The sequence below is a fragment of the Melopsittacus undulatus genome, chromosome 1, assembly GCF_012275295.1.
Source record: "Melopsittacus undulatus isolate bMelUnd1 chromosome 1, bMelUnd1.mat.Z, whole genome shotgun sequence".
Taxonomy (NCBI): Eukaryota; Metazoa; Chordata; class Aves; order Psittaciformes; family Psittaculidae; genus Melopsittacus; species Melopsittacus undulatus.
This window is the reverse complement of record NC_047527.1, coordinates 60566243-60587123: the sequence shown is the minus strand read 5'-3', so window position 1 is coordinate 60587123 and position 20881 is coordinate 60566243. Positions and strand designations below refer to the sequence as shown.

General features: G+C 41.4%; 1 protein-coding gene across 1 annotated transcript in view; it reads left to right on the top strand.

Annotated features, from left to right (window-relative positions):
• ZNF516 (zinc finger protein 516) overlaps positions 1–13162 on the top strand; it is a 103140-nt gene extending 89978 nt beyond the window's left edge. Inside the window, exons 4-6 of the mRNA XM_034060719.1 lie at positions 1372–1476; positions 2374–2441; positions 8964–13162. Coding sequence (XP_033916610.1) covers positions 1372–1476; positions 2374–2441; positions 8964–9023 — 233 coding nt within the window. The 3' untranslated portion in view covers positions 9024–13162. The remainder of the gene's footprint in view (positions 1–1371; positions 1477–2373; positions 2442–8963) is intronic.
• Positions 13163–20881: the final 7719 nt, after the last annotated feature.

The following is a 20881-nucleotide window of genomic DNA, read 5'->3' as shown; positions in this document are numbered from 1 at the left end:
TGTGTATATGTGATCTGGATTTGCTCCTAAATCATCATCTTGTATTTGACTGCCAGGAGCTTAATTGTCAGGAGTGAGTGTGGTTCAGCTATATTATACAGACTGTGCTGCCATCTGCAGGAGGTGCTGTTAGGAAAAAAATATATGTGAGTGGATGGGTTTTTTTTAGCAGCCAGACATTTCTTTGCAATATATGCTGTTGTGAAAACCATTGTCGGACCCTTGGTGCAATACCAGCAGAGTACATGGCAGCTTGTCTTTTTCCATTTGTCTTCAGGCACAGCATCTGTATTTCGGATAAATCCTCTGGCATCTTGCAGTTGATTTTTCAAATGGTGGTGGGGGAGGGGTGTTGTAACTGTTTTGTTCACAATTTTGTTATTTTTAAATGCTGTAACAGGGTGGGGGAAAGAAAATCTGAAACTTCACTTCCACTGACAACCCCCAGAGAATTTCTTTAAAAGCCAAAGTATTCCAGTGGCAAATGGAAACATCAACTCTTCCCTTCTGAGGAGGGCATTTTACCAAAATAGAAGAGACGAGGTTCAAACATTCCTTTTTTTTTTTTTTTAGTAATAAAAATGCCCAATAAAAGTCAAATGTGTCTTTTTTGATCAGCAGCAAAAAGACAAAGACCAGCCCTTTAAGTCAGATGCTGTAGACTGACCTTTGGAGAAAAAGGAGAGGTTTGAGCGGTTTTCCACAAATGCTAATGGCCTAGAAAACATGTTTACCCAGGGCTGGGGGAAGGCTGCTGCGCTGCTACCAGCTCAAAATGTCCGGAATGACACTTTCATTCACAGATGTCTTTCGTCTGTGCCTCAGAGGTCTGGGGTCAAAGCAGCACCGGCAGGCAGGTAGGCAGGGGCGAAAGGTTTGATCAGTCTGCGATGGCTCTGCTCGCTCTGCATTTGTCTCTGAGGTATTGCAGCCTGGGGGGGACAGTCGGGCTCTGGTCCTACTCACTTCCTATTATCCATGTGACTTGTCTCCACCATGCTGGAGTCATTTTGATTTGCCTGATGTACTGCTTGACAAAGCTGGGTGATGGCTGAGAAGTGGATCCAGCTGCTCTGAAAAGCGCACACCTGACATGCCAGTCCTGGTGCGGGCACATCATGGGGAGCATTTTTTAATTCAATGTAATTTATGCATTCTTGCAGTCCTGTGTGTGCCTGGCCTGTCAGCCAGTGCCTAGATGAAGGCTGACAGTTGTCATCCAGGGCCTGAAGGTAGCCTCACATAATGACACATTAGACATACTAATGATGTTTTCTTCTGGCATAATGTTTTCTTCTCAACTTTCCTCTCTCCTCTCTCTCTCCACCCCCCCCAACCCCTCCTCCCTCTCTCCCTCCCTCCTGACTACAGGGATGCTCAGGACACAAACACGCCAAGGAGACTGCGTCTGCAGAGAATGTGGAAAATGCTTTACCCAGCCCAGTCACCTCAGGACTCATCAGAGGTCCCACACAGGTACCTTTTCACACTCACTCTTGCTTCCTCCCTTGCCTGCTTTCAGATCTGGCTAACAGAATGCCAAGGTTACATTTCACATACCATGTTAACCTAAGTAATTCCGGTACCTAAATCTAATAGACAGGTCTTTTATTTTTACGACTATTGCCCTTGTTCTTTGGATATTGCTTACCTGATTCCTGCCTGAATTCCATAAAATCACAATGCATTTGAGATAAGTCTGTTTGCAAATGTTTTATTTTAATTAGAGAGTAGAGTACTCAGAAATGAATATGCTAATGAATTCTGTTGCCACCAGCACAAATTGAAATCAAAGTACCCCTTTCAGCACAACAGAAGGCTTTATTTTGCCTTATCATTGCTGTTGACAGGAACGTTTTTGCGGGAAACAAGATTTTTCCACACACTGGTCAGCCCTAAGATGGGAAATCCCTACCAGCCATTTTTAACCTGGCACATTCTGTGGTTGAGGCTGTAGGAGGCTAAAACCACCAGTGTCAGGAGACCTCCAAGCACTGCATGAGACAGTGAGACTAGCAGGTTCCTACTGAAAAGTGTGAATGATGCATACATAAGCCAATCTGATGCAAAATGACAGAGGCCAAATGGTAAGTAATGCAAGAAGAGGGTCCCTTTACACATACACTGATAATTAATGTTGTCAGTGATTGCTTTCTTCAGCGCCGAGGTCTGAATTAAAAAGGGCAGTGGCCCTAGGCTGCCATTAGCACACTCTCTTACAGTAAGTGTTACGGTAAATTGGTATTTTCCGGCCACAGGCTAGTAGCTGGTGTCTTTTTTTGAACGTGATTAATCTGTAATGGTCTCAAATAATGTACACACACTAACGAAGCTTGAATGTTCATCTGTTAACAAGCCCCCTTGTTCCCACAGTGGTATTTGAGTCTAATGGACTCCGAGGTACTGAAGTTCACACCACCTCCGCAGATGCCCCAAAACAAGTATGTTTTACAATTAATTGGATGTTTGGTTTTTAATGTGGTAGCTGGGAAGAAGTTGCACAGTGATACTCATCACTAAAGAAAGCACTGACTTGTTTATAACATGTGTAAATAATAATAGCGTCACTTGGTTTTTAGCTTTTATATATTTCAAGTGTCTTATCAAAGTCTGTTACATAGAGAGTCAGTTAATTGCAAAGCAGGTAGTTAGTGTTTAAATAGACATGTTGGTGGCTTAGTGGGGACTGGGTGGGATAGGTGATTGTAATGCGCAGTGATATGTAACAGTGAGATTGTACGTAAAGAATTCCTAGATATAATTTGCTCTTAAAACTAACACATTTTCTACTGCAGCAGTACCATTAAAGCTTAATCTGTATTTTTCTGGAATATTTGTACCTTGATATCTGGTATCTGGCCTTTGAAAGGCTCTCATCCTTCAGTTTCTGCAGACTCTGTGGGGTGGTGTGCTTTCCTGTTTCTAGTGTAGAGTTTTCAGTCTTAACAAACACTTCTCAGCACTCTGAATTGTACAGGACAAAGTTGTTGCATAGAACACCATTAAAATGAATTTGTTCTCTGTATATTACATCTTTGGAAATCAGTGTTTCCAATTGGACATTCCCACTTCATCTTACAGATTGGCAAGTGAATTTCAGGGCACACCTTCTCATGGGCAGTTCTCTTCCATTGTGAAAGTGCTTCCAACATAACTCACTTTTCCTTTAATTCACATTTTTAGTTTAATTTTGACTACAGCATTTTTTCTGTCCTGTTTCTTTCTAAATGAATGCAGATGTTTTCAGCCGTGCTTGGAGAATGCATCTTTATGCTGGTCCTGCCTTCATGAAGTTGAGGAGCTGGTTTCTTCTGGCTCAGTAAATATCCTCACTGGGCACCACCACATTGCAAGCTCTAGCACCGTTCATGGGGCACCTTCTTTCTCTGTTGCATTTACGTCTTTCTGGCCCAAAGGCCATGTGGAGAACCCAGCTGCTGCCACAGGAGTACTTGAGTTGCCATCAAGTGATAGGAGTGGCCAACAACTCCTCTCAGAAAGTTTTCAAGATGGCATAGCACTTCAGTAGTTGCGGATTATGTTTACTTTGCTTTTGTGGAACAGTAATAGCAAAGTTATGTTGTAGTTGGAGAACTAGATGAAAGTGATCTCCTTATGATGCTTATTTGATTAAATTGTGCAAGGGCATACCTCTCAGTAGCAGTATGTGACAGAGTGGTACACTGCAGCTCTGCAGCCTAGCTCAACTGATCTTTGGTTCTTGTTGGTTTAGTAATGTAGACTTAGTAAACCTAAGCATCTTTAAAATGCTCTTCCATCTTTTCATGCTCATTGTTTTATTTCATGTGTAGTCGTGGTCGGATTCTGAAGGCATCTGGGTTTTTTTCCCTCTACAAGACAATGTAAGGTCAAACTTCAAAAATTCTGAAGTGACTATCCACTGGCAGCTCAGTCCACATCGAGTCCTGGACTCTTCCTGTAATTCAGGTTATACTACTGCACAATAAATTCACTCATAATCTTATCTTTGTAAACTACTGCCATGCCACAATTTATTGACTGACTTCTTCCATGGCAAATGTAGCTTGCTCTTGCAGTTTAAGTCCATGTCAATCTGTCTTCAAAGTCTTTGATTAAATTAGTGTCTCTCAATACAGCAGAATACTGAGTAGAGGATAGCTTCATGAATTGCTTCGTCTCTTGCCAGTCAGTATTTCTTCCACAGAAGCTGCAATATGATAACTTCTCCAGGAGATAGTTCCCTTTCTTTTGTCTTGTGTGCTTGCTCCTCAATATCAGCCTTTGTCTCGGTTTGTCAGCATCTATGTCAGTTAGGCTTATTCAGTTGTCTGCTGTTTTGCTTATTCTCATCGTGAGCAGCTTTGCACTTCCCCAGAAGACTCCACCTGCACAGTCTCTGCGCGTTAGAGAGGGAATACACTCATTTCTACCTGCAGCTGCAGGGGCCTTTAGAAGCGCAGAAATTAGCTCACACTGAGAAAGATGCCTGCAGCACTCTGGTAACATTGTGATTTCCCACTTTAAACATTGTCACTCTGTGTCTTCACTTCTTTTCTTAATTGGGGACAGATCTGTTCTTGAGAGTTTACAGTGTAAAGTCAGTTCAAGTTATGGAAGTGCCATGCACATGCTCCAAGCAAGAAACAATAGTAACCACATACAGTAGCTTGAGAATGAAAGGTTGGTTGTTTTTTTTTTTTTTTTTTACTGCTAAGTGGAAATAATTCACTTTATGTAAAGCTTCCTCCTCACAGGTAAAAGATCTTCCCCTGAGTTGTCTGCTAAAGAGTAAAAATATTCACATAAGTACTTCACAGTTCCCCCATTTCCTTCTGTAGTCAACCAGAAGATTATCTCTAAAGGTTTCCTTTATGACAGAATGTTAGGTAGGGTTTTAAAATCCCCCAGCATAATAGTTTACAACAGTGCTACATTATTTAGCAGTTTTCTCATAGAATAATTCTAATTCTGAACATTAAAAATAGGGTCTACAGCCAGGTTTTTTCGAATGGGAGCCAGCTAAATCTATATTTAGGTGTCTAAATGGGAAACCTACTTTAGGGTGGTGAACCACCAGCAGAACATGCAGGTGTTCAGCATCACTGAAAAGCAGGCCACCTATAGGGGTGTGTAAAGAAGATCATACACAGCCCATCTTGATAATATTAGCACTGAGTTGTGTTTCAGGCTTTGTTATCAGCACCAATGAAATATAAACAAAGAGTGGGAAATAAGATGTTAATTTCCTTCATAACATCATTTCCTACTTCTACCTGAATGCTTTTTAAATAAAAAGACATTTTTACATGAAATTAATTTCCCATGAACTCTGGAATATTTCCTACTCTTCTTTGTCTATAGGACAAAAAATGCTCATTACATACCCCAAGTCAATACAATCTGTGCAAAGTCATGTAGATTCTCTTGAAATGCTGCCATATTAAACATACTGAATATTCTGAATATTTTTATAAATGCTAAATATCCCAATATATCCATGATTAAGCTTGCTTATCCACAATGAATATGTATCTTAATTTGGAATACACCAAGCAGCATCCAAAAACCTGATTTAGTAAGCATGAATTCGAGGAGTGCACTCCCAATTGCATATACATGGCAAGACAAAAGCTGGCTCCTTTTCAGAACAGTCCCCATGACTGCGTGTATCTTGAAGCTGCTGCAGCTCTCAAAGCAAAGCTCTCCTAAAACATGGGGTCATTTCAGAGATGCTGCCTGGTGCTGCAGCATTGCATCTGGAAGCCCAATTCCCAAGTGGCTTTCCAGCCTGCTTCTGCAAAATGGTGACAGTAGTCGTAGCAATCTTTAAAAATTCCTTGCTTTTAACTTCTGTGTTTTTAAAAACATGCAAAAGCTTGGCCTGCTTTAACAATGTAGTTTATCCTCTATCAGTGGATATCTGTGCCAGATAATATGCTCTGAAAATTTTAAAGGACAAGTAATAGGGTGTTCAAAAAGCATGTTTTTTTGGTTAGCAACAAGGAAGAGTTCTGTCTCACTGGGAGCTGCATGAAGGATATTTGCAATGCTGAAACTGAAGACATGAGGTTCCCTGCCTTTTGTGCAAGTGAAGCAGGCAAAAATCCCAAAACTCCAAAATGCCCTCTCTGGAAATGTACCTTTTTACTCACAGAAAATCAATTTAAAGCTATAACCCAGGAAAATTGAACTGTTGGTGTCATGGATATCTCTGGCTGAAGCTTTCTTCATGCCAGAAGGCAGTAATGATTGTTTTCTGTGAAACAGCTTTGGACACCACAGTTCTTGAGCCTCATTCACTGAAGAAAGAGCTGTGCAGTAGGTCCTGAGTGACAGGAGTAAACCACCTTCATTAAGGAGTCCGTAAGCCTTAATTTTCTCCACTGCAAGTATTTTGAAATAGTACTTGAAGTGGTCAGTACTTGAGATAGCATAAATAATAGAGTTTGGGGGATAGGCAGATCGGAAAGAACTGTCAAGAAAACACTGTGTGTGTGTGTGTATATATGTATGTACACCATATATATATTGTAAGGGGGCTTGGAAGAAAGGCTGGGGGCATCTGTTACCTTTACTGTTTTTACAGTCCAGCATCACTACAGCCTTCCTTGTCTTAAAGCAACTTTGGAGAGAAAGGGAAGAGGAAAAAAAAAAGTAAATAAAATCCCCAAACAAATCGAAAAGTTTTTTAAACCACTGGTGTCTGAGTTGGTTGGGTTGTTTCTGTTTTTGCATTTGAAATTCTAGCACTGTCTGTTAGAAGCCCGATTTATGACATTTGTTCATGTGAAATGCCTTGCCCCAGTTCCTTCTAGAGTTTCTTCGGAAGATCATGATTAATAGTTCAGTCCTCATTATTGCAAATGTTATTTTTAAATAGTTATTCTGAGAACAAGAATTCCATTAATCAAAATAATAGATAATGAACAAATAAATGGCAACCTAATTTGTCTCGTTCATACATATGGAGATTATAATGCAAACAATCAAGGAACCATGGAGGCTGCTGTACTGGCATCTCAGTAATATGCATGTGCTGTATGTCCATTAGTTTTGGAGCATTGTAGACAGGATTAGCAGCTGTAGTTCTTGTCCCAGCACTTTCCCCTTGTCAGCAAACTGGAGTGGCATCTGTGCTCCAAAGCCATCGCTCCAATTTGTTTCAATGTCATGCAGTAGTCTATCTCTAATATATTGACATGTACACAAACTGCTTTTTTCCTTTTAACTGCTGAAAAGCCCTAGAAGTAGGTGTGAAAGCAGCTGAGCTGTTGGTATGGAAGCTATAGGTTTCACTTCCAGAACTGCTGCTTTTCTCCTTTAAAATGTTGAAAGTGAAGAAAGCCTTCTTTTTAGAATGGTAATCATTTCACTTCAGAAAGAATTCAATACAACTATGTCTCAGCTGGTTCAAAACCTGATTGCCTGCTGGGGCTGCTGCAAGTAGAAGGGTGTGTACCACTGGGTAGGTTTTGGCATTCATGAAGCTCAGGTGCTGTTGCCTTGTGAAATTGGGAGTGCAACCATACATAAGACAGGCCTAGCCACCCTCAGCCCCTATGTGCTTCACTGCCAGGAGGGAGGAGGATAGATTAGCCCTTTCATGATCCCCAGTGCTGTGTAGTCCAGACCTGCAGGATATGCCTCTGTCATCCAGCACGCCACAGGCTATCTATCCCCAAAAAGTGCCACTAGTTACACTCCTTTTTCCAATTCTTGCTCAGGAAAACTGGGGCAAGGTGTCTGCCATCCCCTCCCTCATCCTTCCCTCCTCCCCTGGCTCTGCAAAACCCTGCTGCGCTCCCCATGTACATAGAGCAGGTTCGATACAAGACATTTTAATGATGAATGCCTCCCCCTGGAATTGTGGCTCTGTCTCTCAGGCATGATGCAGCCGTGCAAAAATGTAAAGTATCTCTCTTGGTTTACTGCAGGAAATTCAGCATCCAACTAAGGAAGTTTTATCACATCTCTCATTCAGTTACTGTTTCCTACATTTCAAATATACTGCAGTCTGTACAGCAGCTTTTTTTTTCTTTAATTTTGTTGCAAATCTTTCCGACTTAAACCAAACTTTGACTGGTAAATGTCATGAATCTCGGGCCAGGTTTAATTAGGAATTTTCTAAATCTATTAACAAAAGAGATGCACTTAATACATTATGTCAACCAGAGCTGGGCTTTCTTTAGCTATTTTGAGGGCTGCCATAGGCACAGCTTGAAACTTCCTTGGATTTTACATGGGTGCTGTATTTTATGTTGCATTAATTTAAAATGGTCTGTTTCACTTCATCAAGACTTTAGCTTAAGGATAATGCATTTATGTAAGATTAATCTTGCCATGTTGTTTTAGGATCAGGATTGTAAACTGCATTGTTCCGACAGTGATGTTCTAAATGTCATTTTAAAGCTTTTCTCGGGAGCTGCAGGCTCCCACTTATTCATGATGTTATCTTTAATTTCACTTGATTTTTAGAATATCCCTGCTTTTTTTTCAATATGGTAATTATTCATGAAAATTGTCAAAAAAAAAAAAAAGGAAGATGACAAGGGGGAGAGGAGGAAGCTGCCTTAGCATGTGACAGACCTGCAGAAGAATTCCGTTTTTCTTCTTTTAGCTGTGACCTCAAACTTCAGCCTTTTTAAAACTCTGATATAGTTACGAATCCTTTTTTGGGTAGCTCAAAATTCTGCTTTTTGGAGGCCTCTTCTTCCCCTCCTTGTCCGCAACCTTTTCTGAACTGCTCCATCAGACATTGCTGCTTTCTCTCCCTGGTCCGTCAGGGCCTGTTTATAGGCCTGACACGCTTTTCTCTCGCTGGAGATGCTTAAAAAAGCCCCACAAACCTCCCGATGCACTGAGCCAAAAGGAATGTATGTGTTGCTAATACAGGGTAACAAATGCCAGCAGGACTTGCTGGACGGTTGTGCCTGGGAGCGGAGGCGAGAATGAGCTTTTTCCCTGTGTCATCCTTTTTGCAGGGGAGAGACCACGGCAGTGCGGAGGTCACCCACACGCTGCGTCTCCGGAAGGGAACCTAGAGCCCCAGCTGAGGAGCCCCCACCATGGCGGGCAGCTCCCTGTTGTCTGCAGAGCAGCCTCCCTCCTTCTCTCCCTCCCTGCCAGCCATCGCCTCGCCCAGAGCCACTGAGCGAGACTGAGACCAGCGCTCTGCGAGGAGGGGGTGCCTCTGCGCTGTTAATCATCTTAAAATAAATGAAGATGCTACACAAGATATATATAAATTGACGTACTAATCAGTCCCATGGTTCCTTATTTCCTTTGTAATAAACAGTGGAGTTGGCAAGCACTGTGGCAGCACAAGGCATCTGTATTAATCAAGAGAAGTTTGAGACACTGGAAAAATTAAACTTTATGTGATTTGGACAGCATGAAGAAGTTAAGCACTGTAACAAAAACCTCCCTGATGCTCACAATGACTATTTGATACATTTGAAAAACAGCAGTGGATTCGAGGGCTGGAGAAGTATTAATTAATGAAACTGCCACTGCCTGTCATGCTGAAAAGCAAATTAAGGGAAAAAAAAAGAATCAACAACAACAGAGAGAGGAAGAATGGGGGGTGAGGGGAAAAGGTGGCATTTGGTGCTGAGAAAGCAATGCTTGATGAAGGATTAAAGGGACTAAAGAGAAAGACCGTCATTCTGCAATGGTTTGTTTCATTACAGTTTGGGGACCACTCGCATTTCTAGTGCTCTTGCTCTTGACTGCGCACCATTAATAGTATGTGAATATGGAAATTGAAACACTTCCAGAGAAAAGCTTCTATTCTTGCTTAGGAAAAGAAAAGCTAGTCAAACACTAAGAGAAAAAAAACAGGCTTCTGTGTTTTACTCTCAGGACCTTTTTTTTTTTTTTTGTAACAGGGCTACTTTTTCCAACCTGATCCCAACAAAGGAAGTCTTCACTTTTTTAGTAGGAACAAGAGAAATAATACATTAAAACACTCAGCTGTCTAACGCCGCTGATCTGTACCTTTAGAAGAGAAAAAGTGTCACTGAGCAAATTGGGGCAGCCCTGGGCCCGTAAGGTACTTCCTGCTCCTGTGCTTGGTTCAGCAGGCCAGCTCCACTGCGCATCGGGCCCAGTGACGTTTTGGCAAGACGAGGAACTTACTTTGTGGTGGCAGGTTAATGTTCATATAAATGTGTCATGTCTCGTACTTGGTGATCACTGGTGGTGTTAGGAAAAAAAAGAAAGAAAGAAAAAAAAAGCTTTATATACCTCTTCTACCGTAACTCTTTAACTGCAAGTTTTCAAGGTGGGGTTGTGGCACATAACAGGTTGTTAAACCATGCAGTGTAAGCAATTAAAAATGTATTCCACAGATATAAATATTTTCTTTTCTTATTGCTGTGACACTATGTGTGATGGTAATATTTCTGAGAGTTTCAGATTTTGCACATATAATTTTATGCATTATCAAAAGTTACTGCTGCCTTGAAAGAAAATGTTCTGTGAAAATTTTTGCAAAAGCTTTACTAGTTTGTTTTTTTTAAATTGTAACATTTTGTAAAGGCAGGAAGCGGATTAAAAAGAAAAAAACAACCTAGCATGCTAAATATATTTTTCAAGAAAGCAATAATTTTACATGTACAGAAATAATGCTAACCTTTAATACAGGTGAGAGCAACAGTTTACTTAATACATTAACGGAATAGTGCTGTTTTTGTAGACATGGGCTTCTGACACAAAGATTTGTTTAAAAAAACAAAAAGCAGAAAAACCCTGAAAGTGTGATCTTTCTGTTCTAACCATTTGAGGGGGGGAGGGGGGAGAGGGGTGGTGCTTTTTTAAAGAGCTCTAGTCAGTAATTGGTTCTGGATACTACTTGTTACTTGTTTTAAATTACTTGACAGTTTTTGTTACTTTGCAACACTTGCAACAATGCAAATTAACTTTCTTATGTATTTTTTTTTAAACTAGTTTTTCCTTATGCTATTACACCAGATGTATACCAGAATCCTCTGTAAGTCTCGGTGTAGTTAGGAATGTCTGTGCAAGTACTTTTAAGTGACTGTAATTAACTGTTCTGTGAAGTTATTTTGAGGGAGGTCGCATAGACACATTCCATTGTACACCAAAAAAAAGGAGAAAAAAAGAAAAACTGAACTATTTTGTTGTGTTGCTTTATGATTATCATTTTGGGTTTGCACTAGCTTGCTCGGTTTGGTTTGGGTTTTTTTCTTCTTGTTTTGTTTTGTTTCACTTTTGTTGCTTTTCTGAATCATATTTTCCATCAGTGGAAATAATGGTGACAGTTCAGGACTGCACAAAAGCTAGTTGCGTAGCCTATTTGTTTGTGGTTTAGATATTAAAAACTCTTCTGTACCCCAAATGGCACGAAAGTACATTTGTAATTCCTCTTCATTTTTTTCTAATGATATTCTTTTTGGCAAGCAGATCTAGAAAATCTGAGTTAATATTTACAGCCAAGAGTTTCTTTCTGGAGTTTTTCTTCCAGAATCTCTGACAGAGAAACTAGTGCTGTCACTGCCATTACCAGGGTACTAATCAGCAAAGTTTACAATCATAATTTAGCTCCATGAAGAACAACAGTAGGAGAAATCAGTTTAAATAATTATATGCTGTGTATAGCACAGAAATGAGATTTTCACTTAATTAAACAAGAAATAAGAGTTGGGTGGGGGAAAGCCAACTTTAAAGACCATCTGTTTTCAGAAGCGAATCCCACGATTTCTGTTTTCTTCTTTATCATTGTATTGTATTGATTTGTTATTTTAGTTAGGCCATAGTATTTAAAATGAGTTGTGTTTCTTATTTATTTAGTCAATGGGCTTTGATCAGCTTTTTTAAGCAAGTGATAACTTTTTTTTGGCATGACACACTCCTGTAAAGCCCTTTTATGATTGTTACAGGGACTTTCTACTACCTCTACCAATCTACTGTTTCTTCTCTTAACAGGTTTTTATGGTGTTGCAAGTCTAATGTAACTTAGACAATAAAGGGTTTGATTATCTACGCTGCAGATTCTCAGTGTATCTGCCATCTCTCTCTCTCTTTCTCTCTCCCTCACGCTGTTTTTTGTGTGGTTCATTATAGATAAAGTGTAGAAGATCATCTTTATTACAGCTCAAGCAAAAGAAAGACCTTCCGTGCTGGAGTATTTTTGTATCCTGTATGTTGTGCACTGATCGGAAGTTGAACTTTGAGAAACTTTTTCCACAGAGCTAATAGGCTACTACCTTGCTATCATACTATTTGCATTCTTAAAATTCCTTCTGTCAGAAATGCTATGAGTAAAGGGGTACACACTGCAAAATGGAAAGCAAACTAGAAAGCCAAAACAGTTTTAAGTTTTGCATTTTAAACTCACTTTAATCTTTAGTAAAACATAAAATGCTGCCCCTATCCTATGGAAGGCTCTGCTTACATGAGAACAACTAGTTAAGAACTTAATTATCCTTTGGAAAATAGCATCTTCTTAGTGCAGACCAGTGTTCTGCTATTAACTGTCTTGGATAAAAACCTGCAGCTGGAGGGATTGCCAAGTGTTGACATGATGGACCTTTTGTGGTAATCCCTGTAAAGAGATGGAGAAAGCATGTGAAAGATCTGTAAGGGGCTAAGTTTTGACCCTCTGAAATTCATGTAAGTAGACAGAAGGCAGTCTGAGAAAGGCCAGTGCTGAGGCTGGGACAAAGGAGAAGCAAGGAGTGAAGCAAGAGGTTTAGACCAGAATCACCGAAGAGTAGGAAAGTTGCCTGAAATGGCAAAGTCAACAGTGGGAGAGAGCAGAATGATTTGGAGGTGGAGGAGAAACTGCAACCTAACCAGGAGAGGTGTGTGCCTTGCAAAAGGATGCTCAGAGAAAAGGGAGGAAGGATGGATACACAGGCAGCTTCTGGGGAGATGGATTGGAAGCTTCAGAAAATAAGCACATAATTTAAACTCAGTGAATCATCTTATTCTGCCAAAATGTTATTTTGTGAAATGAGCCTGAATGATGTTCTGACACAAAATAAGGGGATGCCTTTTTGGATCTTTACTCTCTTGACTGATGGGTGAACCAGAGTTAGGACTGTAATTATGAGTAGTTCAGGCTGGACTGAAGAGTCCCTCCAGTACCCGAGGGAGTTTGAAAAGCATATTGCTCTTTTCAAGAAACAAGCAGACTCTGGTTAGCCCTAAGCAGGAAGGGGGGAAAAAAAAAAGGCAGGGAAGAAGGCATAGTGTTTCAAGCAGTTGCTGAACTGGAGCAATCCTTTGAGGATGCTAGAGGGTACATTCAGATAGCATTCTCTAACACGGAATATTTTAAGATGTCTCATAGAATGTTGGGTAAAGGAGCTGGGGATGCTCAAAGCTGTTAAGAATAAAGTCCAATATTAAAATGGCTTCAGACACTTGGCTCTCTCCTTTGTGAAACCCTTTGCATCTCAAATTTAAGTTGTGGGTCATGGTACAGCTTGATTTGTTTGTTCCTGTGTCATCAGTGTTGTCTACAAAGGTGAGTTACTTGTCAAGAGTTTAGAAAATGTGAGGTACCCATGTTCCCTTTCTGTAAGTGAAAATTTCTGCATGCCATATTTCATCATCATCAACTCCAGCACACAGGAGTCTTGGAAGATTTTCCTAAGCAGAGAAAAATTATTTACTTATCTTCTAAATATTTGTTGTTCTGGTATGACACAGAATAAAAGGGACACTGGCCCTCCAGTTCATCTGACTCACAGAATTCAGCTGACTTTTCTGGGACAGGGCAGCATTATGCCTTGCCTGGGACAATGAAGGAGGCACCAGTGGCTTCCAAGACCTATGGCTTGCTGCAGAGCACTGGAGTGGTGCTGCAATAAACACACTCCTACTAGGGACCTACCTCTCTTGGCAAAGGTAGTTTGCAAACCACCATTTCTTTGTTCTACCACAAGTTTCCATGAGAGTCATGTTGATGTTGCTGGGATACTGGGTCTGTTCTTCCAGATAGGAGCTAGTGGTGGGAGGTCACTGCAGTCAGAGGACCATGGACTTGAATGATAACCAGCTTACTGGCTACTGTTTTCCTAAAGCTTTCTTTGTGTTCCTCTACCCCCTCAGAGAGCACAAATGCAGATGGTTGGTTGTACCATGGAGAAGGTGACATCTCCAGAGCAGTGGTGGGAAGAGGCAGCTGGGAAGAGTTTATGTTGACAAGAAGTCCATATCGGGGCTTGCCCCGTGTCTTGTCCCCTCTGCTGGGCTTCCTTCCCCCTGTCTCCTGCCAAGTGGCGCATCCATTGTTGTGTGGCTGTGTTCCCAATAATGCACATAAGCTTGCTGTGGATATGGGAATGATTGTTTGTTCTCCAAGGTTTGTTTCTTCTCAAATATTGACAGAGTAGAGCATCCCTGGGCCTCAGTGTTGGAGACAATCTGGAGGAAGCCTAGTTAGTGCAGATGGGACATAAGGCACCTTTTCTATCAGAATGGTAGGCCTGCTGGCAGGCTTTAAGGGCTCCTTGCAGTGGTGAATTTGTACGAATTTGCTAACTAGAAAGTGGTAGTGTACGGAAATGTGCTCAGATTTTACACCAGCCGTGCAGTGAGAGCAGCCCGGGAGCCCCAAGCATTTTTAGCTGGGAAGATGTTCCAGGCCTTCCTGGAGGACCCTGCATGTGATGTGCAGCTTGACTTAGACTCTGGGTAGTAACTTCTGGAAAGGCTCACTGCAACTCTCACTTCACCCTTTGCAAGTAAGGGCTCCTAGCACCTGGCCAGGGGTTATTTATGGCAGAAGTGACATACAAGAAGGCTGCGGGAACTTCCTGAGCTAGGCTGAGTGCAGTGCTATGGCTAAATCCAAGCAGGCCCAAGTAGAATTGCAATGAATTCACCAGAGGAGGGCCATGAGGATGATCAGGGGACTGGAGCACCTCCCGTATGAAGACAGGCTGAGAAAGTCGGGGCTGTTCAGCCTGGAGAAGAGAAGGCTGCGTGGAGACCTCATAGCAGCCTTCCAGTATCTGAAGGGGGCCTACAGGGATGCTGGGGAGGGACTTTTTAAAAGGGCATGTAGTGATAGAACAAGGGGGAAAGAGTTTAAAGTGACAGAGGTAAGATTTAGGTTAGACGTTAGGAAGAAATTTTTCATTGAGGACAGTGAGACACTGGCACAGGTTGCCCAGAGAAGCTGTGGCTGCCCCATCCCTGGAAGTCTGAGCATTGTAAGAGTTAGAAACATGTAAGGAGTTCCCTGCAAAGCTACTTAGGTTATTTTCATTTTGTGCCTACTGACAGAATATGATGTGAGGAATTACATGGCTTTTAAGGTGAGGCAAGTAGAAAGGGAATGGTCCAAGCGGCAGCAGTGTTGCTGTCCTAAACACCTGCTTTTTCAGAATATGACATTAAATTACTTGGTAACTGAGTTCATTCTGCTTTGCATTCGTTACGTTAAATAAACATGGGCTTTAAAATGAGGCACAGCTGGAGGCACCATTAAACCAACCTGAGTTTTGCTTCTCAAGTTGTATTTTCTGAAGTGTTTTGCAGAGAATGAGTCTTTGAGAGATTTTAGAAAAACTAGTAAAAAGTTCTAACAAATTATTTTGACTGTATCCAGAATTACTGTGTTTCGGGAATCTGAACTTGCAAGAAACAGGTGAGTGCTGATGTGGCATAGGAAGAAGCACCAAGGCTGTAAACCTACCTAGGTGTTGATTTAGCCATTTTGTTACTGAGGCTGATTTGGTAAATGTGACTCCAGGGAGTACAGGTGCCTCTTAGGGCCTCCTCTGATCATTTTTCATACTATTTGTGGCAGAGTAATTTTCTTTGTAAGGTTACAGTTTCCTTCATTATATGAAGGGCCTCTTAGGTCGGTGTCTGTGCTGGGCACGGTACAGTAAGAGATATTTCCTGATGCAGAAGCTGCATGTGGGTTGCCATGCAGAAGTGACTCTGAGCTGGGCTTAAGGGCAAATTAACCTTCTGCCCACCTCACTTACCTGCTTGAATGCCTTTAAGCTGCCTGTGAGGCAAACTAGTTACTGCTTTGAGAAGCAAGGTGCAATGCACAGGGGACACACAGTACTCTAAAGGCATTACCTGCCATGGGGATAGGCCCTGTCACCCTTGGTTTCATCAGTCAGTCTGTCCTAAACATCTGCTCTTGATGCAGCCAAGATGTGAAAGAGATGATGCTGGCTGGGTGGTGGACATTGCTTGCCACAAGGTCAGGTGGGATGTGTAGGCAGTCTGACTTGAGGCTGATCCCAGGCAAGTTAGATGTGAGAGAGCAGGATTTCACAGCTCAGGTAAATGCACAGGTGTGTAAGAAGGCTATGGAGGAGCCTCACCTCTCAGCACCTTGCACAGTATGCAGGGAGTGCGTAAAGGACATGGCGATGGGCTCCACTGTTCTGATACAAAGGAAGAGCATTTGCTCACTGCTCTACAGCATATGTAAACAAAGACATGTCTTTCTTAGGCTTCCAAAGGATGCTAAGGGTTTATGGAAGCACAAGAACTTGACAGTCTTGACCTGCCTAGGTATGTGGAAAGCTTGATACTTCACCATTTCTCTATAAATCCTTTAATTGTTTAATTGTTTTTAATTATTCTGTCTATCCATGAGTCTATATCGCTTTTGTACCATTGGGAGGATGTGAGCTGTTTCTTAGAAGAGACTGAAAGCCTTTGGAGTTCTCTCCATCCTTCACCAATGTGGAAAAAGAGCAAACTATCTTCTTCCACCTGCGTGTATTTGAAGCAACTACATTAACATCAGTGGGATTTTTGCGTAGTTGCATGGCTACATGGTAAGGACAAATTTGACCTCCAGTCAGTGATGTACATACATTTGATATATGCCTATGTGCATAGTTATTTTATGAAGGGAAGTAGAGCAGGGATTGCAGAATGATCACAAAATGGTCCTGTTCCCTACACACATCTGGATAAACTTGTGACACCAGTCTTAAAGCCAAGATCCAGCTAAGATTATTGTGAAGCTGATGTCATATATTAGCTCATAATGTTTTAACTGAAGTTTCTTCTTTTGGCAAGAAATGCATCTTAAGAAAAAAAAAAAAAAAAACCCACCCCAAATCCAACAAAAAACTTGGAATAATATATCCTCAGAAGATGGAGGCAAACAGGTGTAGTTGTCCCAGTGAATCAATTGCGAAGAAGCAATTGCAACAATGATACTTAATATACTTTAAAAGTTTTGGCTTTAGTATGGAAATGATGCCAGTTGAAGTGAAAGCAATACTATCTACGTGGGAAAGTGGAATTGAAATATTCTTTCTTTCGGCTGCCTTTTGTCAATAAGAGAGGCTTGAATTATGCATTAGCAAGCTATAGAGTTATGGAAGATAATACAGCAAGGTTATGAACTCAGAACAAAAGAAGTGGAAACTAGGTTCAACTCGGTAATATATCACTTGGAACATATATAAATGGTTATAATGCTTTGCACATTATGAAGACAGTAGTCACGTATTTAAATGAGAGCAGAGCTATTGCTTCAAGATTTTCTTCTAATATTAATTTGGGCACTGTAATTAGTTCTTCTTGGGAAGCCTTGCAATGTTCAGTATGTTTAAAGCTTTGTGGAATATTCTAGAAAATGACTTTTAAGTAGGTATAGTTGAGATGTCAGATTTTACATAGATATCAATTTGTATTCACGTAGATGAAATTCTGAATCACCAGCTGTGAACAGTCATCTCTTGAAATGGGAGTGATCTTTGGACAGAGAAGGCCAAAGCAATACTAATTCTAAATACCAAGTATTTGGAGGAGAAACAATAAGCAAAGAATTATTCACAGCATTTTATTTTTTTCTAACATCATTATTTTTTTATGATGTGCTTTTCTCCTTAAACTGATGAAGGGAAAGGGAAGCAAAATCCTTCATCTAATTGATTTGCTATCTGATGATAGTTGGGAAATGGCACATTCCTGCAAAGCTTTTCACCCAAGTCATGTCCAGCCCCTGTTACCCGCTGGATGCTGGTGCTCCTCCTGACCTTGGTGTCCACCCCAGCCCACAACATCTTGTCCACCCCTGGCTGTGCAGGTACTCATCTGCAGCACTGGGGGAAACAAAGTCCGCACTGAGCCTGACTTCAGCATCCCAGGTTTATCCATCACATTATTTGCATATGTATAAGAGGCACATTGCTCCCAGGTCAGTTGTGTTTGGAGGCAGGGCACTTGCTTTCCAGTTCTCCAAGACAGAGCAGCATGGGGTGGGATAGAGCTGCTCTTGCAACATCATGTGTCCCAGTGATAAATGAGATGATTCATTTGGTGCTTCTGGGTCCCAGAGCCCTGGATGACACTGAGAGGTTTTGCTGTGTTGGCTCCGAGGCCCTTGGCTGCCCCACCATGAGCAGTGCCTGGGCTTGGGCAGACGCTGGCTCTGGGTCCACTCAAGTCCATCTTCTTACCCATGTGAAGCCAATTCACTTCATAGTCAATATGGAGCAGGGAGGGTGCTGTAAGCCTGTTGAGATACTGCCTTTTCTTTCTTGCTCAGCTTTGGAAGCAGGTAGGAGCCTGGCTCCTCTGTGCCCCCATTCTGGGCTACAGCCACCACCAGTCCTCACTGCCACTGCCCATGGGTGCATGCTCTTCTGCTGGGGTTGTCTGCCCTCCTCCTGCAGTGCAGGGGAAAATGACTTCACGTTTTTGTTGCTTTTGCCAATAATGCATTTAAATTATTGTTTTTTGTTGTTGTTTTTTTTTTCAGTAGGATTTTGGGCAAAGATCAAGTAGAGAAAAGTTACAACAGTTTTGGTTTGTTTCTTTTTTTAAAGAGAATTATGGTCTTCAAAAACAAGGTCTTCAATGGCTGATGCTGTTTACTAAATCAATGAGAGCCATCTGATGTGCACTCACAGTTCCCTGAGCTGTATCATTAAACAAGTGTAAGTTAACCAACCTTTAGTCCACTGTTATTTGCTTTTAATCACAGCTGAGGAGCTGCTTAAGAAAGGTCTTGGGAAAAGCAAACCATTTCTTGAAGAGAGGAATGGGGAGTCCAAGGTAAGCATTTACCAGTTGCCAAGAATCTTTAGATCCATTTAGTGTCTCATTATTTGGTGAATAAACCACCTGGCATTGCTTAGAAAAACATCAGTATAATTCCTTTCCAAGACAGACCTAATTGTATAGCAGTGTGTGGTCATTATTTTCTTCCACATCCAATCTGAGACTGGGAGCACATGCCATATAGTTTCATTCTGTTTTCGTTTCTAAAGCAATGTCCTTAAAAAATGAATAATTGTGGGGAAATGGTACTATGTTTGGCTACTCACACTAACTGTCTTGCTTAAGAAAGGTTCCAGCTGAACCCTTACAAAAGAAGTAAAAATACACACACTTGCCCCAGCATTATTGTGCTCTGCAATAAATGGTTATGATGAGGAAAACAGAGTAGACTTTGGTTTTGTCTTTTGTGTGGTTGCTTTTTGGGTTCATAGATGAGGGCTCTGTTGTCTTCAACTAGTCATCAAGAAACCTCTCATTTTCTTTCTCCTCATTACATGTACTTCCATGCACATAATCATGAAGATTGTGGTTCTTGGTTATCAGAGGAGAGTCAATTCCTAATGTTTGATCATTCTTATTACCTGCAAGTTCTGGAATCTGGTTCTGAGGAGCATTTGGTAGGAGCTGGTTGGGATGTCACAAGAATATATGTGCAGTTCCTTAAGTTTATTTACTTGATGGACTGCTGCACACTGCCCTGGACATAGAGGCTTTTTAGATCTGGGTTTCACTCCTGAGCATATGATGCACTGCCAGTAATTAAGCCTGACAGTCATGGATGCATGGATCATGTTGGGTGAGTGACTTCCACTTGGAAGAAACAGCATCTTGGGGCCACCTAGGGTAAGAGGTAAATGCATCCTTACCCTTATTGTATAGCCAGTGCCAGTGAAGAGCACAGCAGGGCCGAGTTCTCAGGTACTGATGTCATGCAGGTATGAAGGTCACCACTTCATCTGTTCTGCTTGTGCCTTTTTCCTTGTTGCTGGGGTGTAGCTCCCACCAGTTGCCTATTAGGGAGTTGCTGTTTTCAGGCTGGTTTCAGGTAGGTTCTGGGAGAACTGGAAAATTGTGACCTGTGGAGGGTTGATGGCTTTTTCGTGACTAGTGCTAGCTGCTGTGGTACACCATGTCCTCTGGAGCTCGGAATGGATGTGGAATAGAAAACATGAGAAGATACAGCCTATGTGACCTTGGGGTGCACTGTCTTTTGTGCCAGTGTCCATCCATGAGAGGCTGGGGCTAATTTTTTTTTCTGTACAGCCTGAATCATATTAACAGTTTTCATAAGATTTATAGCATTTTCAAACTTTGTTTTCTAATTTAATTCTCAGTTTCACAGAAGTCAAGTTTTGTCCATATGACATAATGCAGCTTAAAAAAAGGAACATAGATACAGTTTCTGGGTAACAAGTAGTTCATAACTTGGGTGGTTTAAGACCAGTTTCTGATCTCCTGTAGGCTGAGGAAAAAAGCTGCTGCTTTCCATAAAGGTAGGAGCCTGTCCTTGTTCTTCATTTCCAGTACTTATTATTTTTACCACATTCATATTTTTATATTTTGCTTTTGGAAGACAGAGGGACAGAATGATACTCCCTTCCCTCTGATCTTGCTGTGATTATGTAGCATAAATCTCCCTTTATAATCTTATCACTGGGCAATTCAGTTATTTTAAATGTGAGCCTTCTTGCACACTAATCAGTTCATCTTCAGGTTTTTAAAAGCACTATTTCATAATTCTGCACATCCCAATTGCTTCTGAGTGTCCAGCCCAGCTCTGCCTTCACTTATCCCTGTCTCCTTCCTTTCTGACAAGGCAGGCTCTTTCTCTCGCTCACAGTCTTCGCATTCCTTCCAAGTTGATGCACATAGTCAT